Genomic DNA, 26,404 nt, shown 5'->3' on the forward strand with positions numbered 1-26,404 from the left:
TGTATTATATGGAAACTTGTTTTTATTCAAATGAGTAGGCACTTGCTATTCACATTACAAAAATAAGGCATTTGTTGAATTTTTAATTCACAATTTAAATACGATCTTGCACTTCAACTATTTCAAAAGTACAAAGAAATGAGAACTGTACATATTTATTTCATTACTACCTGTTAAACAGACAAATATGTGATGGTTTACAGCAGTTTATTATGTGATGTTGTCTTTCAAGTGAATTTACAATCCAATTTAAGTATCAATTCTCTTGTCACTAGCTGTGAACTACATGACAAGAAAAACAAGTACTTGGATTTATGGTAAAAGAGAACTTCAAAGAAGCCAAAAAAAAAGAAAGGAAAAAATACTTTAAACCTCAATGTTTTATTTTGCATTTTGAAATGCAAAAATATTATTCCCAAATAAACTCCTGTACAACTGAAGTCAGGAATCAAATGAACATTTTTTTTTTTCCCTTTAAATTAAAAGGTACACAACTGTGCACTCTTTTCAGGACTGTATAAAATACAACTCGTTATGTATCCTCTTATGTCAATGCTTTGCAATATGCAATTATACACATTTTATAGTTGTTTCGTTTTTTTTATTCCATATATCCTCCTCCTCTTCCTCCTCGCACATTGCCCCTGTAAAATGACCGGCTGCGAAATGAACCTCGAAAACCCCGACCACCTCCATGAAACATGGAATTTCCTCCTCTTCCTGCCTGACCATTATGGTTGATTTTTCTTTGTTTGGATTTTTCATTATCATTTGGAAAATAATTGTCAACCAACTCTCCTTGCCGTACCCTTTTATTGGAATTTCCATAATTAATTCCTTCTGGTGGCACCACCTGGTTTTCCATAACCATTCTTTGTCTCAAGTCACTATCCTGAGGACCTAAAAATCTCATATCCCTGTCCTCTTTTGGGAAGGGATCATCAAGTGGGTAATGGGGCACTCCTCCAACAGAATTATGTTCTGCTTTTAAACTTGGGTGAGAAGCAAATTCCTTTTCCTCTTCATACTCTTGATTTTCAGACAATTCATGATTTCCATTATCTATCCTGTAAGGATCCTCATGGCCAAGATACCCAGATCCATGCCTCAAGTCAGATGTGTTTGTATTTGCTGATACTTGGCTATTATCTGCAAGTCTCATATCTCTATCACCATGATTATTGACATAAGACCACTCTGCTGGAGAAACTTCCACAATATTTTGCCCAAAATTAGGAACCTGCCGTTCATCATAATCTCTGTGGGTTTCCTGTTCCTTCATTTCACTCATGTGAAATGTATTTTCTTGGTCAGTATGAGGAACCAGTGGAGGAGGCTTGTTAGCTATCAAAGGAGTAGCCCCAGGTCTATCACCTAAAAGTGGAGCTCTAGGTGGATTTGGAGGATTACTTCTCTCTCCTTCTGAAACAGGCGGTCGAAAATATGATCCCTGATGTTTGACTCGTGCTGGACCAAACCTTGTTCGAGGACTACCTCTACCTCTATTTGGGTAATTAAATTGTGGTTGCTGATCCTGCATGCCAGCATTTGTGGTTCCTAATAGCGGCTGGGTGCCCATATTTGGAGGAGGATGATCAGGTAAAAGAGGCATTGGTGGCGGTGGCAACGGTGGTGGTGGTGGGGGTGGTGGTGGAGGCTGACTTACAGGAATATGCGTTTCCTCATTTCTTTGACTTTCCTCAGTAGGTGGTGCTAAAAGCAGAGGCTGCTTACTTTCCATCCACTGTTGTTGAAACTGCTTAGGTATTGGTTTTGAAAATGGTATCTTCTTTGTAACTTGAGATTTTTCAGAGGATGTTGTATCTTCATTTCCAAAATCCAGACCTGGTATCATGAGATTCTCATCTTCAGGTTCTGGGTCAGGAGGACGTAAATGGTCTGGTAAACCATGTTCTAGACCCATACCTGGAATGCATAAAGTAGTGCCAGATTCGTCATACTCCGATGATTCTTCTTGCCCCTTTGGAAGTGTGTTCAAATTGTACTTGTCACGCATTTTATCTCCTGGTCTATTTCTTGTCCAAAATTTACTAGTATGATCATTGGAGCCTGAACACAAAATATGGCCTAATGGATGCCAGGCTAGGGACCATACACAAGACTCATGTGCTTGTTCCATACCACCCACTTCTTTATCAGCCCCAACAACCCAAAACATAATAGAACCATCTGAACCACCACTAGCAAATAAATTCTCATGAATAGAATGCCAAGCTAAACTTGTAGCTTCCTTTTTATGACCACGAAATGTCTGAACCTCTTGGCTCATGTTTCTAATATCAAACAGTTTCAAAAGGTGGTCCCGTGATGCCGTGAGCAGCCAGTTGCCATTTTGGTTCCATTTAGCTTCCATCACAGTGCTTTTATGAGCATGAATGGTTGCCAGACTTTGGCCTGACTTTGGATCCCACAATTTAATGGGTTGTTGACTATCTTTGCTCCCAGAAACAATGAGTGATTTTTGTGGGTGCCAGTCAACACACTTAACATCTGCTCCATGACCTCGTAGAATCTTTTCTTCATAGCATTTCAGAAAATCCCAAATTCTAACAGTTCCATCATCTGAACATGTGGTAAATTTTGTATCTGTTGGGCAAAAGCTTATTCCACGAAGAGGTTCCTTATGAGCTTGAAACATCTTAACATTATTCATGTTACTTTGCCAGTATTTAACAAAACCTGCATGATCACCTGTTACCATCCACGAATCATTATGGCTCCACACCATACAACGTACTGGGGAATCATGGGCTTGAAGGATGGTCTCAAAATTAAACGTTAATCCATTCCACAAGGTAAATTCTCCGCTAGATGCACCAGTCACCAGTCGACGGCCTTCAGGAGTCCACGCTACACAAAATATCGGACACCGCATCTTATTAGTTGATATCCTAACAAATCTTGTAGTTACGGCATTTATGGGATTTTCCAACATACTTACAGTAGGCAACATCTCTATATAGTATCCCACATCTGGCTGAACAGCTCTTCTGTCACGGTGATCTCTCTGCCATACCCGATATTCGAGATATTTAACAATCGCAGAATTATAATCGACTGTTTTACGGGCAACAGCTTTACGCAAACGTTTACCATCAAATTCCGTATTTTGTACCTGTTGTAAATGTGGCCGATGTTGTGAATTGAAATAGTTCTGCGGCGGTGGAGGTTTTTGGTAGTTCTGAGTTTGATATCTTGGTCCGTGAAAAAACCTCTGCTGCTGTACTTGAGTAGTCATAATCACATAAATCAAACTATAATTAAGAAGTAAACAGCAAAACTAAAATAAAACTAGACTAAAGTTAAACGACTCTTTTGTCCCAAAGCATCACACACACACAACCCTCATTCCCAGCAAACTATTAAAGATGGCGCTTCTGCTTACTACTTCAAGCAAATGGAGGAAGGATATCTTTCTTGCTAATGGCAGCCTTAAAATAATGTCACATGACATGTTGAAAATAAGAAATTATTATTGCTTTTAAAAATACCAGTAGGTGCACAGTAAATACCCTCTAATAAACATTACTCTAATTTTATTAATTGTATTGATTTAATTGCGTAACAATATAAACGCTGCTGAACAATATATATATAAATCTAATGAACTAATACTAATATTTTACATAGGAAGACAGTAAGTAATATACTAATGTGATGTGTGGCATAATTTTTTTTGATATATGTTTAACCATCTGATTTACACCGTACGAAACAGGTTAGCTAGCAGGACATTCATATCCAACTTTTCAGTTTATAAAAATTTCTTTATTTATCACATGACTTATTTTACAACAAATGCTACTCTCAGTGGTTGCAGTAAATTTGAAATTTGGAATAGCTTTATAAACCAGTGCATGTAATATAGTGCCATTATTCAATTACGGGAATAAAAAGTTATCGTTCTTATTACTTTTCAATTTTTTTTTATTTTGTTTGACTTATTGATTTTATGCACAGATATCTGTTATACTGCACTATAAATATAGTACATTATTAGAAATGATTTTTAAAATACATTCTAAGCATAATGGAAGGTGACAGTGTGTGCCTTGATGTAAATATTCAGAACTGTACAGAATTATAATAATGCAGTAAGAAATTATAACGATGTGAATGAGATGATAGAATTTCTTATGGCGTAGTCTAATTACGTATATTTTAAGTTTATACTCCTATACCTGGAGTGCTAATCCCCCCCAAAAAAAAAAAATTGGAATTTTTTTTTCCCTTCACTGAAATGTATGCATAACCAATCGAAACTGAAAATACTCCGCAATAACATTGGGATATTGAATATATCCACTGGCATTAAAATTTTCAAAAATGTTATGCATTATTTACTTTTCCTAATTTTAAATAAGACGGGGGAAAGGGGTATTGACCTGAAAGGCTGTTGGATAACAGTTTGAAAGGGAAGTAATAATAATTTCAAAAATGTTCTACATTAACGAATTATTCACTTTTCCAAATTTTAATAAAATTGGGTAAGAAAAAAAAAAAAAGGCAGGTGGCTGCAGTGGTGAACATCAGCAGAGAGAGAACTAGTTATTTTTGTTATTGCCGCACTTAGCATTAGCAGAGGCATATGATGCAAGAAAGCAATCTTATACAGTATCAGTCAAAAAAAAAACAAAAAAACTTCCCATTTCACCCATCACTCCATGAGTCTGTCCACTTCTTCCTTGAATTTATGCTATCAACTTCCACAACAATAGATGGAAGTTTGTTCCAGCAATCAACTACCCACTGACTAAAAGCAATCTCTGCACATATATTCTGCAACTGCTTTCCTCAATTTGAATTTATGCTCCCTCAAGATGTAATCTGAGCAAGAGAAAGAATCCCATCAGCATTGAGCCTGCTCAATCCATTCAGGGCCTTATTCACCTCATAGGTACCTAGTCTCCAGATGCGGCAATTTGCAGAACTTAAGCCTTTATTGTAAAATGATCCCTTCGTTCCCCTCACTAATCTTGTTGCCTTTGTCTGCACTCGTTCTAGCAACTCTACATCCTTCCAAAAATGAGGCCTTCAGACCTATACGCAGTACTGAAGATGCGGCCTGACCATTGCCTTATACAAGGGGATAATCACCTCCTTATCCCTACTAGCAAAATTCCTGTATATCATTGACAAGACCCCCATGACCAGCTCTGGTAGCTTTTCTGCACTGCTGAGAAAACTTCATATCTGACTGCACAATTAGCCCCAGGTCTCTTTCATTCTCCACTACCCTGAGTGGAACACCACATAGTTGGTACATTTCTCTGAGGTTACTACTACCCATATGTTGCATTTGTCAATGTTAAACTTCGGTTGCCACTTCTCAGCCTATTTGCCCAATTTATATAGATCCTGTTGCAGTAGCATACTGTCATTAACAACCCTGCCAACCTTTGTATCATCTGCAAACTTTGACATTAAGCCTGATATACCTTCATCAATATCATTGATGAATATACAGAACAACAATAGGCCCAACACTGAACCCTAGGGGACTCCGCTAATAACATTAGTCCACAAAGAGCAGTGTCCGTTGATTACCACTCTCTGTCTTCTTTCAGTCAACCAACCTTTTATCCATTGTTTCAACTTGCTCTTAATGCTTTCCTAAAATCCAAGTATATGATATCAAAATTATTTTTTGCAACCAGTTCCTTTGTGACCATCATAGTATCCAATCAAATTGGTCAGACACGACTTCCCCTTAACAAACCATGCTGTGTCTGAATTATTACTTCTCTCATTTTGATACAATGATGTAGATAAAAAGTTAAAAACTATAATGAAGGAATAATAAAAATCACAGTCATTATACAGATATTAATTTTTTTTTATCGAAAATACATTAACTCTTCCACTTGATGGTTAAGGAGTGAACAGTAAAAATAAAACTATACTGAAGTTAAACAACTTATTTTTTGGCACAAAATCGTCACTCATACACACAGCACTCAATTCCCAACAATGGCCATTTTGTCATCCATTTGAAAAGGTCTGTATTTAAATCCTGTGACTGACTGGAGAAATTCTTAAAGGTCTCTTGAATTGAGGCTATAATTAATCATTCTCAGTTGGAGGTAGTTGGATTTTCCCCATGAATGATTTCAGATTTTTCCGGTTCTCACATCATACAAATTGGCCTATAAACACACATTTGGATTGACATAATGCCCAATAAGTCATATGAAGTTGACTACTGTATGAAGTGTTTTTGGTCGTGCTATGAACAAAGCTGTGAATTCCACAAAAATTCATAAACAACAATACAACTAGCAAAATTGCTGTATATCGATGATATGAGTTGAATCTTGTGAGCTGTCCTGGAAATAGGTTTGTATTAATTTATATTGCTGAAACAAAAAGTTTTCTGTCCGGTTAACCTCTTAAGTTATTTCACTTGATCTAGAACAGTGTTTCTCAACCTTTTTTTAATTATCGCCCCCTAAAGGACTTTTTTAGACACTTTTTTTTTTCTATTTGCCTCCCATGAAATTTTAAACAAGAAAATACTTTATACTTTCTCTTTTTATTCAATGGGATCCCTGAGTCTGATGCTTCTTAGCTAAAAGTTCAATGTTTGGTATAATGTAAATAAGTTTAATTCTAATGTCTCCTCTTGAACATATAACAATTCTGTTTCTTTCCTTTGTTAATATTTTATCTACTGAACTAAAACCACTTTCAACCCTATAAGACGTTGGAAAACAGCAGTGCTTTGGCCATTTCAGACCACATTGTTGGATAAAGAAGTTTAGTTGTTTTTCATTCCCCACAACTCACCATTCCACCTTTTTCGAATTTATATTTGCATTCTTCATTACATTTTAATTCAATGAGTTCTTGAATTTCTTCACTAGAAGACCCAGTATCACAACCTATTGGATCTAACATCCATGGCTTCACTTAGAAAGAAAATAAATCTGAAAATCTATTTTTAATTTCACCTTTTAAAGAATACAAATGATCTGAATAATTCTTACGATCATTCTCAGTGAGAGAATCATTAATTTCAGCTAACTCTTGCATATCATGAAATTGTTTTCTCATTAAATTGCTCTCAAATATTTCCAGTTTTTCAGTGAAGGCTTTTAATACGCATTTGCAGTCTATCACTGTAATTAATTTCCTTTGAAGCTGAAGTGATACTTCATTAAGTTTTCAAAAAATCCAAGCCATATAGTATATGTTGTTTTTGTGTTTGCTGATCTCCTTTGCTAAATCTGTCTCCTTCACTTTCTAAAAAACTAATTATTGTATCAAAAAGGTATATAAATCTTATTAGTTTCCTTTAGAAAGCCATTTGACTTCTATATGTAAAAGAAGCCTCACATACTGTTCTTCATTATCAACACAAAATTTTCTGAAAAGATGATCATATTTGCTATGTGACTTTATTTTATTGATGTTTTAATAACTGTACTGAGAGATTGATAAAGAACTGGACTGGACTAATATTTTTTGCAACCAGATGATGTCGGTGCACAATGCAGTGTATTGCAAGAACTTCAGGACATTCTTCCTACTTTAGGTGGACTATAAAACCTTTGTCTTCCAACCATGGAGATAGCACCATCAGTGGCACAGGATATCAAATTTTCCGATGGTACTTGTTTTTCATCAAACCATATTTTTACAGCATCAAAAATGGATGCTCCAGTACAGTCAGAGTTTCTATAGATTTTACAAACAACATCTCCTTGCAATTTGCAGTCATCATCGAAATAACGAACGTATGCCATTAGAAGGGTCTTATTGTCAGTAATGGATTCATCAATCTGAATAGAAAATTTTCTCATTTTTAGTTTGTCAATTAGCTGCTCTTCAATGTTAACTGATATCTCATCGATTTGTCTTCAAATCAAATCGTTGCTCAATAGCAATGCTTTTAGAATACTGGGAGGATTTTGATGCATCACTATTGAAATTACAGTCTCTAATGCGGGTCGTATCACAGTCTCAGCAACTGTATGAGCACTACCAGTTTTTGCAATGATTTCTGAAATTTTAAAAGATGCAATCATTCCATCGTCATTTATTTGTGTGTTCTTCTTAAATAAGGAAGTAACAGTGTTGCATTGCTCAAAATTCTGTTTTAAATTTTTAAAATATTCGATATGCTTACCAACTTTATCAGAATGTTTCTTTTAAGTGATGTAAAAGCCTTGATGTTTCATAACCTCATTTGAAAAAGAACTATTACACATGAGACACATAGGCTGTCTTGAGTCGAATGGGCTTTCAATAAACCGTAAGCTAGATATTCATCCAGATACTGTCAACACTTTTTCTTTTCAGCACTTGATACGATTGATGATGGATTGAATAACTACAAAGAATAAAATATAAAATATTTTTATTTAACTCTCATAGCCTGTCACTCACAAAAGCACCATGGATCAAGTATAAACAACTTCCACATGGAAACAATAAATCAATACTAATTGTCGCTTAGAAAGTAGAAACAATAGACTGAAACATTTCCTCATCCCATCCATGCCTCATATATTACCAATGAAACAAAAGAATAAATAAATAAACCATGCTGCCACCAAGGTCGCAGCTGTTAGAAAGGCACAAATGTGGAGAGGATTGTGGAGACATTACCTCTGAAAGCACTTAGGCATTTAATACCTATGAAAAGCAAAGGTGGTTGAATTAAATCAAGCTCACTATCTTCCTTTTATCAAAATTTCTGAGTCACTCTTAATATAATATACTTATATGTTAAAAATCAGTTGTCCCAGGAGAAAGGAAAACTCAATGAGAGAAATTAAATATTAAGGAATAAAATATCATCAAGTAGGGTTGATTTTTTTGCTCCCCAAAAACCAATTTTCGTCCCCATTGAGAATCCCTGATCTAAAAGGTTGAAATTTTGCTTGTAATACTCTAGCAGTGTGTGTGTGAGGACAAAGACACAACACGGTACCTGCCCACCCACTGATGAGAAACCAATAAGCTTCGAAACGGTGCTGCCTGGGTGGTGGTATCCGCCGAGAACAAGTAACATTAATCTTCTCCATAGGTGAAGCGTTACTTATTCGAGGTAATGCAATACCATGGCAACTTGTTTTTGAAAGTATTTACAATATGAGATAGAAATTATGTGTGCATTACCCATTCATAAGTAAACTCCTTCAACTAAAATACTGTTCAAGGCTTAGACCTAAATGGATGTCAGATGAACTGATGAGACTTGTGGCAGAGAAGAAAGATGCGTTGGATGCATATAAATTATCATGTGATACAGAAGCCTATGATATATATAAATTAGTCTGTAATCAAGTCACAAAGGAGGTTAGGCAACCTAAGGTAGGTTATGAGAAGTCTCTGGCAAAGAACAGCAGCCAAGACCTCTATGCTTATATTAACAGTAGAAGGAAGGGGTTGAATCACATTGGGCCACTCGATGTGAATGGGTTAACTGTTGATGATCCTGCTCAGGTTGCCGATAAATTGAATAGGTATTTTGCAACTACATTCACACAAGGAATTCTTTAAGGAAGGCAATGCCAGAAGTTTATCAAACTCTAATAGGGAGCTAAATGATTTTGTGATGACTGAAAGGAATGCGGAAGAAAAATTGTTGAAGTTAAACATGGAAAAGGTACTAGTAGTAGTAGGATAGTAGTAATGGCAAATGATGCAAGAAAGCAACCTTAGGGCAGTATTCCCAATGCAGACAAGCTGGAAATGGGGGTTAATATCAAATTTTAATAATAACCAGTAAATGAAACCCAAAAAAAACTGAGTTCTATCCTAAAAATTTCCATCTGAAAAAACACCAAAAGTCAGTGGCAAATTCATAGGTATGAACCTCATAGTAATAAAGGTCATGCACTTGAGATGAGAACAAAATTTATGCTGAAACTAAACACCAAGCTCATTAATTAAAGGTTAATATTGAAAAGGGGCAAGTCCAGAATTTTTTTTCTGCATGCCTTTTCAGTGGGTCACACATCAGGATTAAAGTTAAAAGGTGGCCTGCCAATGGTGAAACTATAAATTCTTCTCCCCAAATAGGATTTCCACGAAGTCCTCATGTTTACGAATAATAACCACAGCAAACCAGTAACAATATTGTAGAACTGGTTCTCAACCTTTTTTTTGTAATAATAAGAGGGAAAACTCCAACTCATGTCTGCATATACATATGCAGAGATGAATTAGAGAGATAGAAGCAGAGGGAAGGAATATTAATATACTAAATAAAGGAAAAGTTTTCCTTAATAAATATAAGTGCTGTGTATACGCAGGCCACCACAAATACATTTAAAATACTTTTATATATCTATAAATAACATTTTATATATGCCCTTCCAGTTGTAGAAAAGGCTGGTTTCAAGTTACATCATGATGAATGGATGGACAGAACTTTTATGGACTTTTTTTTCTCTCCCCGCACACTACGGCCAAGTTAGTCAGTCTTCAGTGATCATTGCATGGTTTTCCCCTCCTATAGACTTGGGTTTTTCATCCAGAAAGGACAAACTGACCATAGACCATGCAATTTATAGATGCAATATTCAATGACAACAACTAAGTTCATGGTTTTAGTTGTTTTGAGTTTTTATCAAAGCAACTAAGACCACAAGACCATTGTTTTTCATTTTTATATGTAAAATAATGAATTATTATGAAAACTGATATATTAAAACTTTATATAAAACATTAATGATAAACAATTTAACATTTTAAACGTGTGGAACGTGAGATCATGCTGAAATGGCCTGTGAAATGTGCAAATCTCTCTCCTCTACCCGGGCCGTTTTAACGCATAAGTGCACCCGGCGGATAACAGGGGCCTCGGCCTACTGGGGGCCTCACTTAGGGTTAGGAATGTGACTAAGAGAGACCCAGAAAAAAATTAAAACAAAATTTAAACTGAATTAGAGTAACATATCAACTCTGGTACTACACTGACAGTGGTAGAGAATGAAAAGAACCTGGGGGTAATTGTGCAGGCAGATATGAAGTTTTCTGAGCAGTGCAGATGGGCTGCAAGAGTAGCTCATGGTGTCTTTTCAATGATATACAGGAATTTTCTAGTAGGGATAAGGAGGTGATTATCCCCTTGTATAAGGCAATGTACTCAAGGCCACATCTTGAGTACTGTATACAGGTCTGGAGGCCTCATTTCAAGAAGGATGTAGAGCTGCTGGAACGAGTACAGACAAGGGTAGATGACTTTCATCAACCGGTGAAATACCACCACTTTGCTTATTGGAGACTTGAAGTGGTGAAACCCATGTTTAGTCTCTAGAGCAAAGTTTCCAGCATCCCCCTCCCCCCATACTTCTCCTTCAACCCATGCACGGTACTAAGTACTATAGGTTTTGATACCTTTCATGTTTGGGGTTTTCATAAAAAAAAAAAAAAAAACAAGATTAGTGAATGGAACACAGGGTTGCTCTTACGAAGAAAGGCTTAAGTTTTGCAAATTACAGTGTCTGGAGACTAGGCACCGGCGAGGTGATGTGATAGAGGTGTATAAAGCCTTGAATGGTTTGAGCATGCTCAGTGCTGATGGGATTCTTCCTCTTGCTCAGAATAATCACCTGAGAGGGCATAAATTCAAATTGAGGAAAGACAGATGTAGGATAGATGTGCAGAAATTTGCCTTTAGCCAGTGGGTAGTTGGTTGGTGGAACAGACTTCCATCCCTTGTTGTGGAAGTTGATGACCTAAATAAATTTAAGGCTCAGCTGGACAGGTATTTCAAATGAACAAGAGGGGTGAAATGGGAGTGGATTTTTTTTTTTTTTTTTTTTGGCTGATGCTGCATAAGCTTGCTTTCTTGAATCATATGCCTCTCCTGTATCCCCATCTTCTGTAACATCCTCACTACAACTGGTGCTGTCTGATAAGGATATTTCTCTTAATGTCACATTCCCTGATATAGAATCCATTCTTGTTGGGATCCACTCCCCTCATCTCATCCCCCGAAGCCAGTGTGTCAACTTTTATTGCTAAATATGGTCATCACATAATTATTTAAAATCTTGCCTTAGCTATTAATAAAATTTTATTGATTTTGTTTTAGATGTAATTAAATACTGTAAAAGTAATGATTTAAATGTAATTTGGATTGAAAATGGGTCTGGAACACTTCCTTTTGGGTTATGGAATGCATTATGATTTTCTCCATTTAACTAATTATTCATTATATGGGATTTCCATTTATGCATGGATTTTCAGGAATATAACCCTTACTTGTATTGAAGATACCCTGTACTTTGTATTGATCTTATTATTATTATTTTGTTTATTATTAGTAGTGCCATATGATGCAAGACAGCAAGCTTATAAAGTATCAGAAAAAAAAAAAAATCTCTTCCCACATCACCCGTTTGTCCCCTCCAATAATTTGTGTAGTTCTTCCTTAAATTTACTCAAACTACACACCACTACAACAGCAGTCTTCACAGTAGAAAGTCCCTTTTGGACTACAGAATATTGTATTGATGTACCTGATTACTGTAATATAAACAATATTGATATTACAGAGTTGAGCTAAGAGACAAACTATTTGAGATTGAAAATATGCCAGATCCCATGTACTATTAATGTTTACTTGGTCATATTTAAAGAGGCTGTGATGGAGTACACCAAACCAATAGGTTTGTTATTTGTTATTTGGTTTTTAGGAGCATTAGCAACCAATAGGCTTAATCATGAGATCATCTTTGAACTTGAGGGTTGAATTGAATCCTCTTGGATTGAAGAAGTGCCAGTTTCTCACCAGTCTACAAAGGAGAAGCCACGAATGGGATAGGCAACCAGATCATTCAGTTTGATCTTAGTGATGATGGAGGTCATGGTAGGGACACCAGATTTAAAAAAATAAAAAAATAGAAACATACCTGCCAAACTGGCAGCACAACACATGAAACTACATAGTACATATGCAAATCACAAAAACACATGGCTGTCACTTTACTTAATTTAGAAATGTACAGGTTCTGTCACAGATACCTTGTTTGATTTTTGTTGCTTTGTGCATTACAAACTTATTTCTATTGAGAAAAATGAGGAATCATTAAATATTTTATTTTGGTTGTTTTCTTTAATTACCTTAGTCTGAAATGTCATCCTTTAGAATTCATCTTACTTATAAAACCAAATTACAGATATAAGAAATTATAAATGTTTTAGTCCCAATAGTGTCAACAATTATTTCCTGCTGGGCAATTAACATGGGTAGCATCTAATAAATTTGATTTTAAAAAAATATCACTTACAAAATGCATGTGTAAACAAAATTTTCTTGTAACTTCTAAATAAAATGGGACTATTTGGTAACTGTTTTGTGTTTGTCAAAGCAATGGGACACCTCACTTAAAAACAGGAAATCTGGTAACTCTAGTCTCTGATCAAGGGTTCATTACAGGATCATCTTGAGAGCTATATTCTAAATGCACTATAACACATCTTTGTAAAAGGAAAGTGTTGCTTGACCAACCTGGTAAACTATTGTGATGTGGTCACACAAGAATTGGATACAAGAAACAAGTTTGATATTATATACGTTTAGATTTCAGCAAAGTATTTAATATCAGTCAATATGAATGGTTGTTATATAAGTGGGGGCATATTTGGATTACAGGCAAGATCTTCAGGTGGATTGAGGGTGGCTGAAGGATGGGAGACAGTGTTGTTATTATAAATGAATATTCTTCAGAAGTGGACCAGGTTTATCAATAGGATTCCTCAAGGTTTTGATGCTACATGAGTGGCCCAGCTAGGGCCACTCATGTTTCTGATTTTCTTGAATGATTTTGATGAGGGGATAAAGGGTTCAATGTTGAAATTTATATGTGATATGAAGATTGGGAGGGCATTTAACATTGCAAATCAGCCGGAGTTCCTTCAGAATGATTCGGACAGGTTTTATGGACACTCAAAGAAATGTTTTAACGCTCCTAAATGTTCTATATTTGGAAAACAATAGCCTAGTAATAACTTATATGCTAATTGATGTAGAGTTGGATGTTATGATACTGTCTGATATGAAGATTATCTATCATAAAATCATAGATAATCATTGCATCTAGGGAGGAGGATATTGTCCTATTATACATCATTGGTGAGACTATATTTGGAATGTTGTGTTTAAGGCTGGATGCTGCATCTAAAGAAAGGTATTCCCTTTATTTGAATGAACTTGGGGAAATGTTAAGTTAATGGCAACTCCAAGAACTAGAGCCAGCCTGTAGGCCATAGCTTTCTCACCTCTGCTTTAAATTAATCCTATTACATTCATAAAATTATAGTAAGCAGACTATACTATAAAATTCTATCAGTTGTTTCCATTTTAATTATACAATTGTTAATGACATTATGGTTTCAGTTGGATTATTTTATAATTTACAATATATTTAAATTTTGTGTGTTAATATTTTTCTTTTTCCTTTCTTTTTTTTTGCATTTTTTCATGATGTATGATACAGATCACATAGTCAATATGGTAAAGCTTCATGTCAAGCATCGTGATGAAAGTCAGTTTCTTTATGAAACCTCAGCTGGCATTGAAATATCAGAACTTCTTAAAGATATTGTTCCTATATATAATGGTAGACTTAAAGTTGAAAGAATTTGTGCAGGTATGCAACATCCTTTGGTATCCTTGATTTTTAGGTATGGAATTTTAACTATGCACATACTCATAGTGGAAGCTAGTTAGCATGAAATGTGAGAGCTAACACAAACATTTTGTGTGGAAGGTTTTAATACTGAAATTTTTTTGTTTTTTAAAATTCACACTTGTGGTTAAGCAATAAATGAATGAAGTGTATTCATGGTATGAAACAATTTGTACTGTGATTAATGAAACTAATTACTGCAGACAACTTATTTAAGATTTAATTGAGTATAGTTTATAAATAATTTACAATACACATTATTTGTTTATATCTGCCGCAGTGATTAATAGTTGGACAGAAGTTGTATAGGGCGCCTCCATAGCCAGGTGGGAAGGAGCAGCAGTGCGTAGCACACGCTTCTTGATTAGACCGGGGTTCGAGCCCATAACCACCAAATACAGAGGATGCGGAAAGGTCAGGGAATGACCACCGCATATCCCCGGAGCAATATGGCCTTAGTTGCTAATGCTCCTAAAAACCAAATAACAAACAAACAAACAAGTTGTATAGACACCCAAAATTAAAAATTTATAGTGTGAAGACATTTCTAGTATACTTTTAGAGTACATATTTCTAGATTGATAATTATACAAACACTGTAATACAAAATCATTGTTGCTTATTTTGTTGTTGTTGTTGCTTATTATTATTATTGCTCTCATTGTTGCTTATTTTTGCATACATTATTGAGATGCTTACATTTTGGCTGCAATTAGATTTATTTATTTTCATAAAAAACTTTTTAAAATGAAAAATAAGCAGCATTCAACTAGTAGCACTATTTTAATTTTTAATGCTGTGAATATTAAAGATTTTTTGGGGATTTGGCTTTCTTGCTTGCGTAGAAATCATTTTCTTGATAATTACTGGTTATTTATTGAATTTTTAATAAAAAAATTACGCAAAGATTATATCATTTTAAGTTACAGTTGTGAGGAAACAATTCCTAGCCAGTAATCAGATCCACTCACAGTCCCAACTAGGAGTTATTATTATTATTTTTTTGTTTAATAAGACTGTTGTTTCTAGTGATATTTTGTGATCTTCTTCTTATTATTATTAGCCATATAGTGCAAGGAAGCCTGAGGCTTATGCTGCACTGGCCAAAAAAAATTCTTATTTCTTATATTTCTCCCCCTCCCCAAAAAAAACCTGATTAAGTAATAGTAATAGTCATATAGTTCAAGGAAGCTGCAAGCTTTTGCTGCACTGGCAAAAAAAAAGTAGATAAGAAAATACAAATTATTTTATTCCCTCCTCACATAGAGATAACTCTTCAATTGACCTTTGAATTTATTCAAAAACTGTCAGCCTCACCTACCTGCAAAGGCAACTTATTTCAGCAATGAATGACTCACTGGCTAAATGTAAACTACAATCTAGTCTAAACCTCTTCCACTGTAATTTTAATTTATGCCCCTGAGTTCTGCAATTCTCTGTAACGAAAATTCCGCCATCATTCATTAATTTGATTGCTGTATAAAATTCACCAATACTTATTGATGGATTTAAATTAAGCACACTAGCTGGAGGTTTAAATAATGTTTTTATTTTCCATTTCTCTTTAAACCAATAATTATAAACTGAAAATTATTTGCATAGCAGCAGACTGAACACACACATGCTAGTCAATGTTGTTTCACATTAATCATTTTCATATATTTTTCTTATTATTGTCTATACGATATGTAATCTTTAAAAATACATCATAGACTTCTGAGAATTTCATTTCTTATAGTTCTCAGGAGTTAAGTATACATTTTTATTTAGTGGAGATGCACTTATAGATTTTTCTAACTGGAAGACAATTTCATTGTGCATTATTTGATATGTAATAAACCCTCAGTTTAACTCGCTGTGTGGAGATCTATTTGCTAAATCTAATTGTTCATTAAACTCAAAACAAATACATATAGTTACTGAAGTTGCTAGAACGTTATGAAGTAGTGCTATATAGCAGTTATTTGCATCCTTCTTGTTTAAAGTTGCCACATCTTGGGTTTGATATGAAGTCAAGTTTAAGTGTGCCCTGTTTAGGTTCAGGTTTTGTTGTCATTTCTCCAGGCTGTAGAATGGTATGAGGAAAAAAATCCATTCTATTTTGAGGCAAATGTGATATTATTGTATATTATTATATGCCTTTTTTTTTAGAATGTGTGTTAACTGAGAACTATTTAGTGCTTGCATCATAATGTTTACAACTGTTCCATTGATAATTTCTAAAACGGGAAATTGGAAATATATACAATTAAATATTTATCACAGAAGGCCTTATAATAGTTATTTTTTCTTTAATAATATTTAGCAAATTAATTTGTTTAGTTATAAAGTAATCTTAAAAATCTGTATTTTTCATGAAAAAATTTCAGGATAACCTTCACTACTTCATTGGTCCTTGAGGTTGTCACAGACATTCTCTCAGATATGCAAGACAAGCTGTACTTGCTACCTGGGAGTCTAAAACGTTGATGGAACTGATATTCGGGTGACACTCAAGTCAAGTGGACCCAATTTTGGCAAAGTCCGGACGGTCTGTGACAGCCAAATCCTCTGCTTGCACCTTCACGATGGTGGGACTGTTAGTAATCCTGGGTATAACCTCCAAGCACAATTACATGGTGGGTGACCACCCAGGTGTGAACCAACGTAAGCAGGGGTCGAGGTGTGGCACCCACACCACATGGAGGAACGCCACCCCTCTATGTTACCAGGCAGTACTAGGTGGTAGATGACTCTCATCAACCGGTGAAATACCACCACTTTGCTTATTGGAGGCTTGAAGTGGTGGAACCCATGTTTAGTCTCTAGAGCTAAGTTCCGGTCAACCCTTCCGTATCTCTTCCATCATGCAGTATGATTGATGACTTTTGAGGTTATGATGAACTTCGTGACGAGATCCAATATTCCTTACATTTCGAGGGTACAGTTCTAAAACGGTGTTCGCAGGCCGGCCGCTAGTTAGTACACCAGACCGAACCTATTCATAACTCTCTAGGAGGCTTCCAGATCAGCTAGTGTATAATCTTGCTACCTCTACTCTGCCAGATAGTGACTGGAGGGAGTCCGAGTAGTGTGTATGCGGGGAGCATTGTCGAGGCCACGTTATGTCAAGGATCTGGGTATATTCTTACCACATGTACGCCATATCCAAAAATTTCATTACTTCATACAGCATGTCCCACCCACTTTTTCTTACTATTGAATACACCATGAATTGTCAAACTAATAGAGCAAGCTTATCTGCGAAAAGATCTAAACCTCCCAAGGACTTCCTAATTCATTTCACAAATATACGTGGTCTCAATTCTAATCTCAACGATGTCCATTTCCACTTTCAGTCCGCCAATCCCCATGTACTTTTTCTGACAGAATCTCAGTTATCGGTTGATTCAACTTCTGCTCATCTCAGATGCCCAAATTATTCGCTGTATGATTCCTTTCGCCTCAAAGGTGGTACTTGTGCATATTTCCGTTCTGATATTCCCTGTCAGAGACTTGGCAATTTGGAATCTTCTCTCTTTGATCTTCTCTGGCTTAAAATCTCTCTACCTCATTGTGTCAAATTCATCTGTTGTCCCTACCGTTCTCCCAACTCCACTAATCACTTGAAGCTCTTTGACTTCCTCTCTTTGAAACTTGACTTTCTCCAGTCCAACTATCCTAACAGTGAGGTAATTTTCCTTGGTGATTTTAATGTTCACAACTCCAGCTGGCTTCCGTTTTCTAGTCACACCGACCCAGCTGGTCGAGATGCTGAGGCTTTTGCAATTACTAATGACCTAGCACAGATTGTTCATTTACCTACAAGAATACCAGACAGTCCTAATCATACAGCCAATACACTTGATCTTTTTCTCACAAACAACCCTTCTAAGTACACGGTCGAAGTGAGAGGTCCTTTAGGCACTTCAGATCACAACTTGGTGATTGTCTCTTCTCCAATGGAGCCTTTATCTCATGGCTATTCCCAACCTCGTGTTGTTTGGCATTACAAGAATGCAAAATGGGTTGACCTGCGAGACTTCTTTTCTTCTTTTCCTTGGTCGGATTACTGTTTCAAAACTTCTGATGTCAACGTTTGCTCAGATCGTGTCAGTGAAATTATTCTTCCAGGAATGGAATCCTTTATCCCACACTCCACTTTAAAATCTCGTCCTTTATCTAAACCTTGGTTTTCCAATAAATGTGCTAAGGCTGTCCAAGAGAAGAATGTTGCATATCATAATTGGCTTGTTTCTAATTCTTCAGTTTCATTTTCTGCCTACACCAAAGCTCGCAACAATTGTAAAGCAGTTATTAATCAGTCCAAACTAGAGTTTGAACAGGCTAAGAGTAGAAAACTTGCATCTTGCCCTAATGGTAGCCGAGCATTCTGATCTCTTGCCAAAGCTGTTGGCCGCAACTTTTGCCCATCTCTGCTCCCAACTCTGTCCAAACCAGATGGTTCTATTGTCACTTCAGCCAAGGATAAAGCTGACCTACTAGCATCCTATTTTTCTTCCAGCTCATGTATTAATGATCTTGGTAAAACACCTCCCACCATTCCCAACACGCTCCATTCAATGCCTCCTGTGGTCTTCCGCCAAAAGGATATCAGAAGGATTTTGATGAATCTTGATGCTAAGAAAGCTCCAGGTCCTGATGGTATTTCTCCACTTGTTTTCAAAACCTGTGCTCCTGAACTTACTCCTATTCTTTGCCACCTTTTTTCACTTTCTTATTCCAAAGGTGTTTTTCCTTCTGCTTGGAAATTTGTTCATATCTAGCCAGTTCCTAAAAAGGGTGACAAATCCCTCCCATCCAATTATCGTCCCATTGCAATTACTTCTACTCTTTCTAAAGTAATGGAGAAATCAATTAACCGCCAACTCTTAAACTACCTAAAAACTTTCCGTCTGATCAATGATTGCCAGTGTGGATTCCGTCAGTGTCGATCCACTGGTGATGTTCTGGCTTATGTTACCCATTTATGGACTAATTCAATGGAAAGGTTCGGTGAAACACAAGTAGTTGCTCTTGACATCTCAAAGGCTTTGAATCATGTTTGGCATAAAGGTCTTCTAAACAAGCTTCCATCTTATCGTTTGCCAACTGTTTTTAGTAATTGGGTATCCAGTTTTCTCTCTGATCGCTCACTGAGGGTGATGGTAGATGGCTCTCTGTCTTCTAACTTCTCCACTAATGCCGGTGTCCCCCAAGGTTCAGTTCTTTCCCCCACTCTTTTCCTCTTGTATATCAATGACCTTCTTCCATTGACTGGAAATCCTATCCATAGTTTTGCCGATGATAGCACATTGCATTCAACTTTCCATTTTGAGAAACCTTGTCCTGCTCAATCAGCTTCAACTTCGCGAAAATCTGCTACCAATTCTTTAAATGCCGATCTTCAGATAATTCTCCAGTGGGGCAAAGACAACTTAGTTGATTTCAACCCTTCTAAAACTCAGTCTTGTCTTATATCTCGCAAAAAGGATTCTTCTGCTCCTATGCTTATGTTTAGTGACACTCCGATTTCTAGGCAAAATGATATATCTCTTTTGGGGATTACCCTGACTTCTAATCTCTCTTGGCACAAGCACATTACAAATATTGCTTCCTCTGCATCTAAAAAACTTGGTTTTCTCTTTCGCTCTCGCCGTTACTTTTCTTCCAAACAGCTGCTCACTCTGTATAAATCGCAAATCCGCCCTGCCATGGAATATTGTTCCCACATCTGGGGTGGTGCCCCCAAAACCTCTCTCAGGCTTCTTGATTCCATTCAGAAGAGGGCAGTTAGGTTAATTAATGATTCATCTCTAACAGAGTCTCTCCACTCACTTTCTCATAGACGCACTGTTTCTGCTGCATGCCTCTTCTACAGATACTTCCATGGGCACTGTTCTTCTGAATTGGCTTCTATAATTCCCACTCTCTCTTTCAAAACAGTCCGAACACGTGCCGCCACCAGCCAACATCCATTTGCTGTTCAACTTCAAATCCACAGAACCAACTTTTCATCTTCCTCGTTTATTCATTCAACTGCCGTTTTCTGGAACAACCTTCCTTCATACATATTTCCTGAAAATTACAATCTACAGAAGTTCAAGTCCAATGTCAACAAATATCTTCTTTCATCTTCTCAACCTCCAACCCAAGCATGGTACTAAGTACTATAGGTTCTAATACCTCTCGTGTTTGTCGTTCACATAAAAAAAAAAAAAAAAAACTATCCCCCCCCTCCTTCCAGTCATTTTTCAGGTCAGAGATTTTAAAATGGTGGAATCTATTCATTGTCTGATAGTTTATCAACAGTTAATTTATATATTTATTAACTTATGTATCCTTTCTATATACAATGTATATAGAAAGGATAGACAGGACAGGAGGGGAGGAGGGGTTATGATATTAATTAAGAAACACATAAAGTCAAAGGAAGTGAAGCCAGTTGACATCGATGGACAGGGCAGTGTCGAGTCAGTTTGGTGTGACATAAGCATAGGGAAATCAAAATTGAGAGTAGGAGTGTGCTATAGGCCTAATGACTCTGATGAGTATAATAAGATATTGTACAGGGAAATAGAGTGGGCCAGTAAATCAGAGAGTCTTATAATGGGGGATTTTAATTTCCCAGATATTGACTGGAATTTGTGAGTTGGTCACTCGCACACTAGCAAGGCTTTTGTGGATTTATTGGATGATTGTTTTCTACATCAGCATGTTCGTGAGGCAACAAGAGGGAGCAATACTCTTGATCTGATTATCAGTAGTGATTCTTCATGCATTAAGAACCTGCAGATAAATGAACCACTAGGTGGCAGTGATCACAGTGTGTTGAAGTGGGATTTACTCAAGGAGGTAACTACCATCAGAGGTAAAGGGAAGGGCTTTTGTTTTCGTAAAGGCGACTATGATGGTCTGAGACAGTATTTAAATTCTATACAGTGGGACCAACTGATGATGTTACCAACAGCAAACTCAAAATGGGAAGCATTCAAGGAACTAATCTTGGTGGCTACCAGGCTTTACATACCAACTAAGAAATATTGTTCAAGGTTTAGGCCTAAATGGTTGTCAGATGGACTAATGAGACATGTGGCAGAGAAGAAAAATGCATGGGATACATACAAATTAATGGGTGACATGGAAGCCTATGATAGATATAAGTTGGTCTGTAACCAAGTCACAAAGGAGATTAGGCAGGCAAAGGCAGACTACGAAAAATCCTTGGCAAAGGATGCAAAGAAAAACAGAAAGGAGTTCTTTACATACTTGAACTCGAGAAGGAAAGGGATGAATCAGATTTGTCCACTGGATATTGATGGTTCAACAGTTGAGGATCCTGCTCAGGTGGCTAACAATCTAAACGAGTATTTTGCATCTACATTCACGCATGAGGAGTTATTCAGGAAGGAGAATGATGTAGGTAAAGTAAACATTGGCAGTGAGCTGGATGATTTTGTAATAACCGAGAGGAAAGTGGAGGAGAGATTGTTGAGGATAAACATAAAAAAGGCACCTGGGGTGGATGGGATCTATCCAGTTATATTAAAGGAGGCAGCAAAGGAAGTATGCAAACCCCTAGCCATAATTATGAGAACTTCTTTGGACTCAGGGGAGGTACCCATAGACTGGAGATGTGCAAATGTAACCCCAATTCACAAAGGAGGATCAAAGGCTGACACAAGTAATTATAGACCTGTTAGTTTAACTTCTGTTCCAGGTAAATTAATGGAGGCACTGGTTAAAGAAGCACTGCAGGATCATCTAGACAAGAATTCAGTTATAGCTCAGACGCAGCATGGTTTTGTTAAGGGCAGGTCTTGCCTGACCAATTTGATTGGATACTATGATGTAGTCACAAAAGAACTGGATGCAGGGAATAACTTTGATATTATATATTTGGATCTCAGAAAGGCTTTTGATACTGTTGCACATGGAAGACTGCTGCACAAATTGGAGCAGTGTGGCATTGGAGGCAAATTGCTGCTATGGATAAGGGGATGGTTGAGTGGCAGAAGACAGAGAGTGGTAATCAATGGACACTGCTCAACGTGGACTAATGTTATTAGTGGAGTTCCTCAAGGTTCAGTGTTGGGTCCATTGTTGTTTTCGGTGTTTATGAATGATATTGATGATGGGATATCAAGTTTAATGTCTAAGTTTGCAGATGATACAAAGGTTGGCAGGGTCGTTAAGGACACTACTGACGCTATGCTGCTGCAACAGGATCTGGAAAGGTTGAACAGATGGGCTGAGAGGTGGCAAATGAAGTTTAACATTGACAAATGTAAAGTACTACATATGGGTAACAGTAACCCCAGAGCAATGTATCAACTCTGCGGTACTACACTGACAGTGGTGGAGAATGAAAAGGACCTGGGGGTAATTGTGCAGGCAGATATGAAGTTCTCTGAGCAGTGCAGACGAGCTGCAAGAGTAGCTCATGGTGTCTTGTCAATGATATACAGGAATTTTTCTAGCAGGGATAAGGAGGTGATTATTCCCTTGTATAAGGCAATGGTTAGGCCACATCTTGAGTACTGTATACAGGTCTGGAGGCCTCATTTCAAGAAGGATGTAGAGCTGCTGGAACGGGTACAGAGAAGGGCAACAAGATTAGTAAATGGAACAAAGGGTTGCTCTTACGAAGAAAGGCTTAAGTTTTGCAAATTACAGAGTCTGGAGACTAGGCACCGGCGAGGTGATCTGATAGAGGTGTATAAGGCTTTGAATGGTTTGAGCATGCTCAATGCCAATGGGATTCTTCATCTTTCTCAGAATAATCACCTCAGAGGGCATAAATTCAAATTGAGGAAGGACAGATGTCGGATAGATGTGCGGAAATTTGCCTTTGGCCAGCGGGTGGTTGGTTGGTGGAACCGACTTCCATCACTTGTTGTTGAAGTTGATAGCCTAAACAAATTTAAAGCTCAACTGGACAGGTATTTCGACCGAACGGAGGGGTGAAATGGGAGAGGTTTTTTTTTTTTTTTTTTTTTGGCTGATGCTGAATAAGCTTGCTTTCTTGCATCATATGCCTCTACTAATGCTAATGCTAAATGCTAACTTTCTCAGCCAATGCTTTCCTCTGAAATTCATTCATTCATTGGCTGAGCAACAACACTGAGCCAGTGCTTTCAGAGGAAAAATGAAGGTTTGGTGGGGACTATTTATCTAGCTAAAAATTATATTACCACTGTTTTTTGGTCTTTCCTGATTGCCTGGCATTAAATTTTAAATTTAATTTAAATTTAATGTTTGCTCTTTAGAATAAAATAATAGAATAGAAACAATACAGTAGAATAAATTATATCACTTTACACAATGAATGTACCTTGAACATCAGAGAAATTATAAATCTCTCTCTCTCTCTCTCTCTCTCTCTCTCTCTCTCTCTCTCTCTCTCTCTCTCTCTCAATAGTTATTTTTATGAATATATCCAAATTAATTAACTGTGGTTGCTGCCTGCTTATGGATCTTGTACTTAAATCTTTCAAATAATTGTTAGAAATGACAGCTCATTAATGTTCCTTCCCTTTAGAATCTCTGACTAGTTGGCAGAGGTGGCAGCACATAAACCTACTAATAACAGATCCTTTAATGTTTTTCCTTGTTAATTTAAAAGAAAGGGATCAGTACAAATCATAAAATATTATTCCTTCTTTCATTCAGTACAGAAATAAATATTTTAAAAAATTATATTGTAGTATCAGTGATCCATCCAGGGCCTAAATTCATGTGCATTTAATTTCAGAAATGGAAGAATTAGCCAAACATGGTGTTTTGACTCCTCCTAACATGCAAGGATTAACAGAAGAACAAGTTTCAGAATTAAAACTGAAAGACGAATGGGCAGAAAAGTGCATTCCAAGTGGTGGTGGATATGTTGAAAAGAAAGATCCCATTGGAAGAAGATGTGGAAAAGGTGAGTTCTATGTATTATATTTTATATATTTAGGTATTTTTTTTGTATGCATCCATTTGACAGTCCTTAATCAGAATATAATAAGTGACTGTTAACAAGTCAAGAAACAATAAGGCAGTTATTGAGACAATGATCTTTGCACTGCAGTGATGGGACAGAACATATATCACTTGCCACTTGGTTCAGATTCCATCGTTGATTAGAAATTTCTTAGTACCTGCATATGGAATTATTATTATTATTATTATTATTATTATTATTATTATTAGCTATATGGTGCAAGGAAGCCTGAGGCTTATGCTGCACCAGCCAAAAAAAATTCCCGAGTTACCCTAAGAGAGAGAGAGTCAAAAGTAGAAGGGAAAGGGAATCACCAAGAAAGAGAAGAATGATGATTTCCAGCTCAGGACCCTGGGTTTGCCAAGCCTATACTCACTAGATGTGAGCCCCTGGGGCTAGTTTAGGAAGCCATGCCCTCTCCAATCTGTCATTTAATATATTTTTATATATATTTGGGCAGTTTTATTAGAATGCTGTTATGTTCTTAATTTTATTTTCCCAAATATCATCAATCAGTAACTAATGCTATTCTGTGTAAATTTATGTTTATTTCTCATGTTTATTTAATGAAAAAAATTTTGAGCCTACAGGCCAGTAAGGCTCCTGGGGTTGATGGCATATACCATATAATCTTTCAAGGGAGGCAGCAAGTGAGTGCATTGAACCATTGAGGCTAATTATGTGAGCATCACCTGACTCGGGGAGTGATTCCGTTGGATTGGAAAAGTGCCAATGTATCTCCAATACATAAGGGTGGTTCTAAGAGTGAAGTAGGAAATTACCAGCAGGTTAGTCTAACTTCAGTAGTAGGGAAAATCATTGAGACAATGATCGAAGTTGGAATTCAGGATCATTTAGATATAAATGGAATTCTTAAGGATACTCAGCATGGTTTTGTAAAGGGAAAATCATTAGCATTAGTAGAGGCATATGATGCAAGAAAACAAGCTTATGCAGCATCAGCCAAAAAAAAAAAAAAAAAAAAACCCACTCCCATTTCACCCCTCCGTTCATTCGAAATAACTGTCCAGCTGAGCCTTAAATTTATTTAGACTATCAACTTCCACAGACTTCCATCCCACAACAAGGGATGGAGTCTGTTCCACCAACCAACTACCCGCTGGCTAAAGGCAAATTTCCACAAATCTATCCTACATCTGTCTTTCCTCAATTTGAATTTATGCCCTCTCAGGTGATTATTCTGAGCAAGAGAAAGAATCCCATCGGTATTGAGCATGCTAAAACCATTCAAGGCTTTATACACCTCATGTTTAACTAATCTGGTTAGCTATTTTTGACAGGGTCACTCAAGAGCTGGACTTTGGGAATAATTTCGACATTGTTTATTTGGATTTCAGCAAAGCATTTGACTCAGTCCCACGCGAGCAGTTACTTTGTAAGCTGGAACAGTTTGGAATCATAGGGAAAAATCCTTAGATGGGGGCCGACCGGGCTAGCCGAGTGGGTAAAGTACCTGCTCGGCAACCCAAAGGTCGCGGGTTTGATTCCCGCCTCGGGCTTGGATCAAAGTACTGCAAAAAAACCTTGGGAGGTGCAATATGGCCACAGAAGCCGATGCGCCAACAACTACCAAATCAATCAAACCTTAGATGGATAGCTGGATGGCTTCAGGGCAGGAGGCAGAGGGTTGCGATAAATGATTATTCCTCAGATTGGGTTGTTGTAAAAAGTGAGGTTCCCTAATGATCAGTATTAGGACCACTGTTATTTTTGATTTTCATAAATGACATAGATGAAGGGATAGAGGGTG

General features: G+C 36.8%; 2 protein-coding genes across 2 annotated transcripts in view; one reads left to right on the forward strand and one right to left on the reverse strand.

Annotated features, from left to right (window-relative positions):
- Window positions 1–548: 548 nt before the first annotated feature.
- Wdr33 (WD repeat domain 33) lies at window positions 549–3,383 on the reverse strand. The gene has a single exon (XM_090379567.1). The coding sequence runs from the start codon at window positions 3,257–3,259 to the stop codon at window positions 602–604; it is 2,658 nt and encodes an 885-aa protein (XP_090235693.1). The 5' UTR covers window positions 3,260–3,383; the 3' UTR covers window positions 549–601.
- A 277-nt stretch (window positions 3,384–3,660) lies between these two features.
- LOC150081268 (cilia- and flagella-associated protein 298) overlaps window positions 3,661–26,404 on the forward strand; it is a 58,311-nt gene continuing 35,567 nt past the window's right edge. The window contains exons 1-3 of the mRNA XM_090379007.1: window positions 3,661–3,739; window positions 14,478–14,630; window positions 24,403–24,573. Of these exons, the coding sequence (XP_090235133.1) occupies window positions 14,492–14,630; window positions 24,403–24,573 (310 nt within the window). The 5' untranslated portion in view covers window positions 3,661–3,739; window positions 14,478–14,491. The remainder of the gene's footprint in view (window positions 3,740–14,477; window positions 14,631–24,402; window positions 24,574–26,404) is intronic.

The sequence above is a fragment of the Mastigoproctus giganteus genome, chromosome 8 (genome assembly GCF_048544385.1).
Source record: "Mastigoproctus giganteus isolate SK-2022 chromosome 8, ASM4854438v1, whole genome shotgun sequence".
Classification (NCBI taxonomy): Eukaryota; Metazoa; Arthropoda; class Arachnida; order Uropygi; family Thelyphonidae; genus Mastigoproctus; species Mastigoproctus giganteus.

Coding starts and splice junctions, on each gene's coding strand:
- Wdr33 (XM_090379567.1), bottom strand. CDS start 3,259: ATGACTACTCAAGTACAGCAGCAGAGGTTTTTTCACGGACCAAGATAT.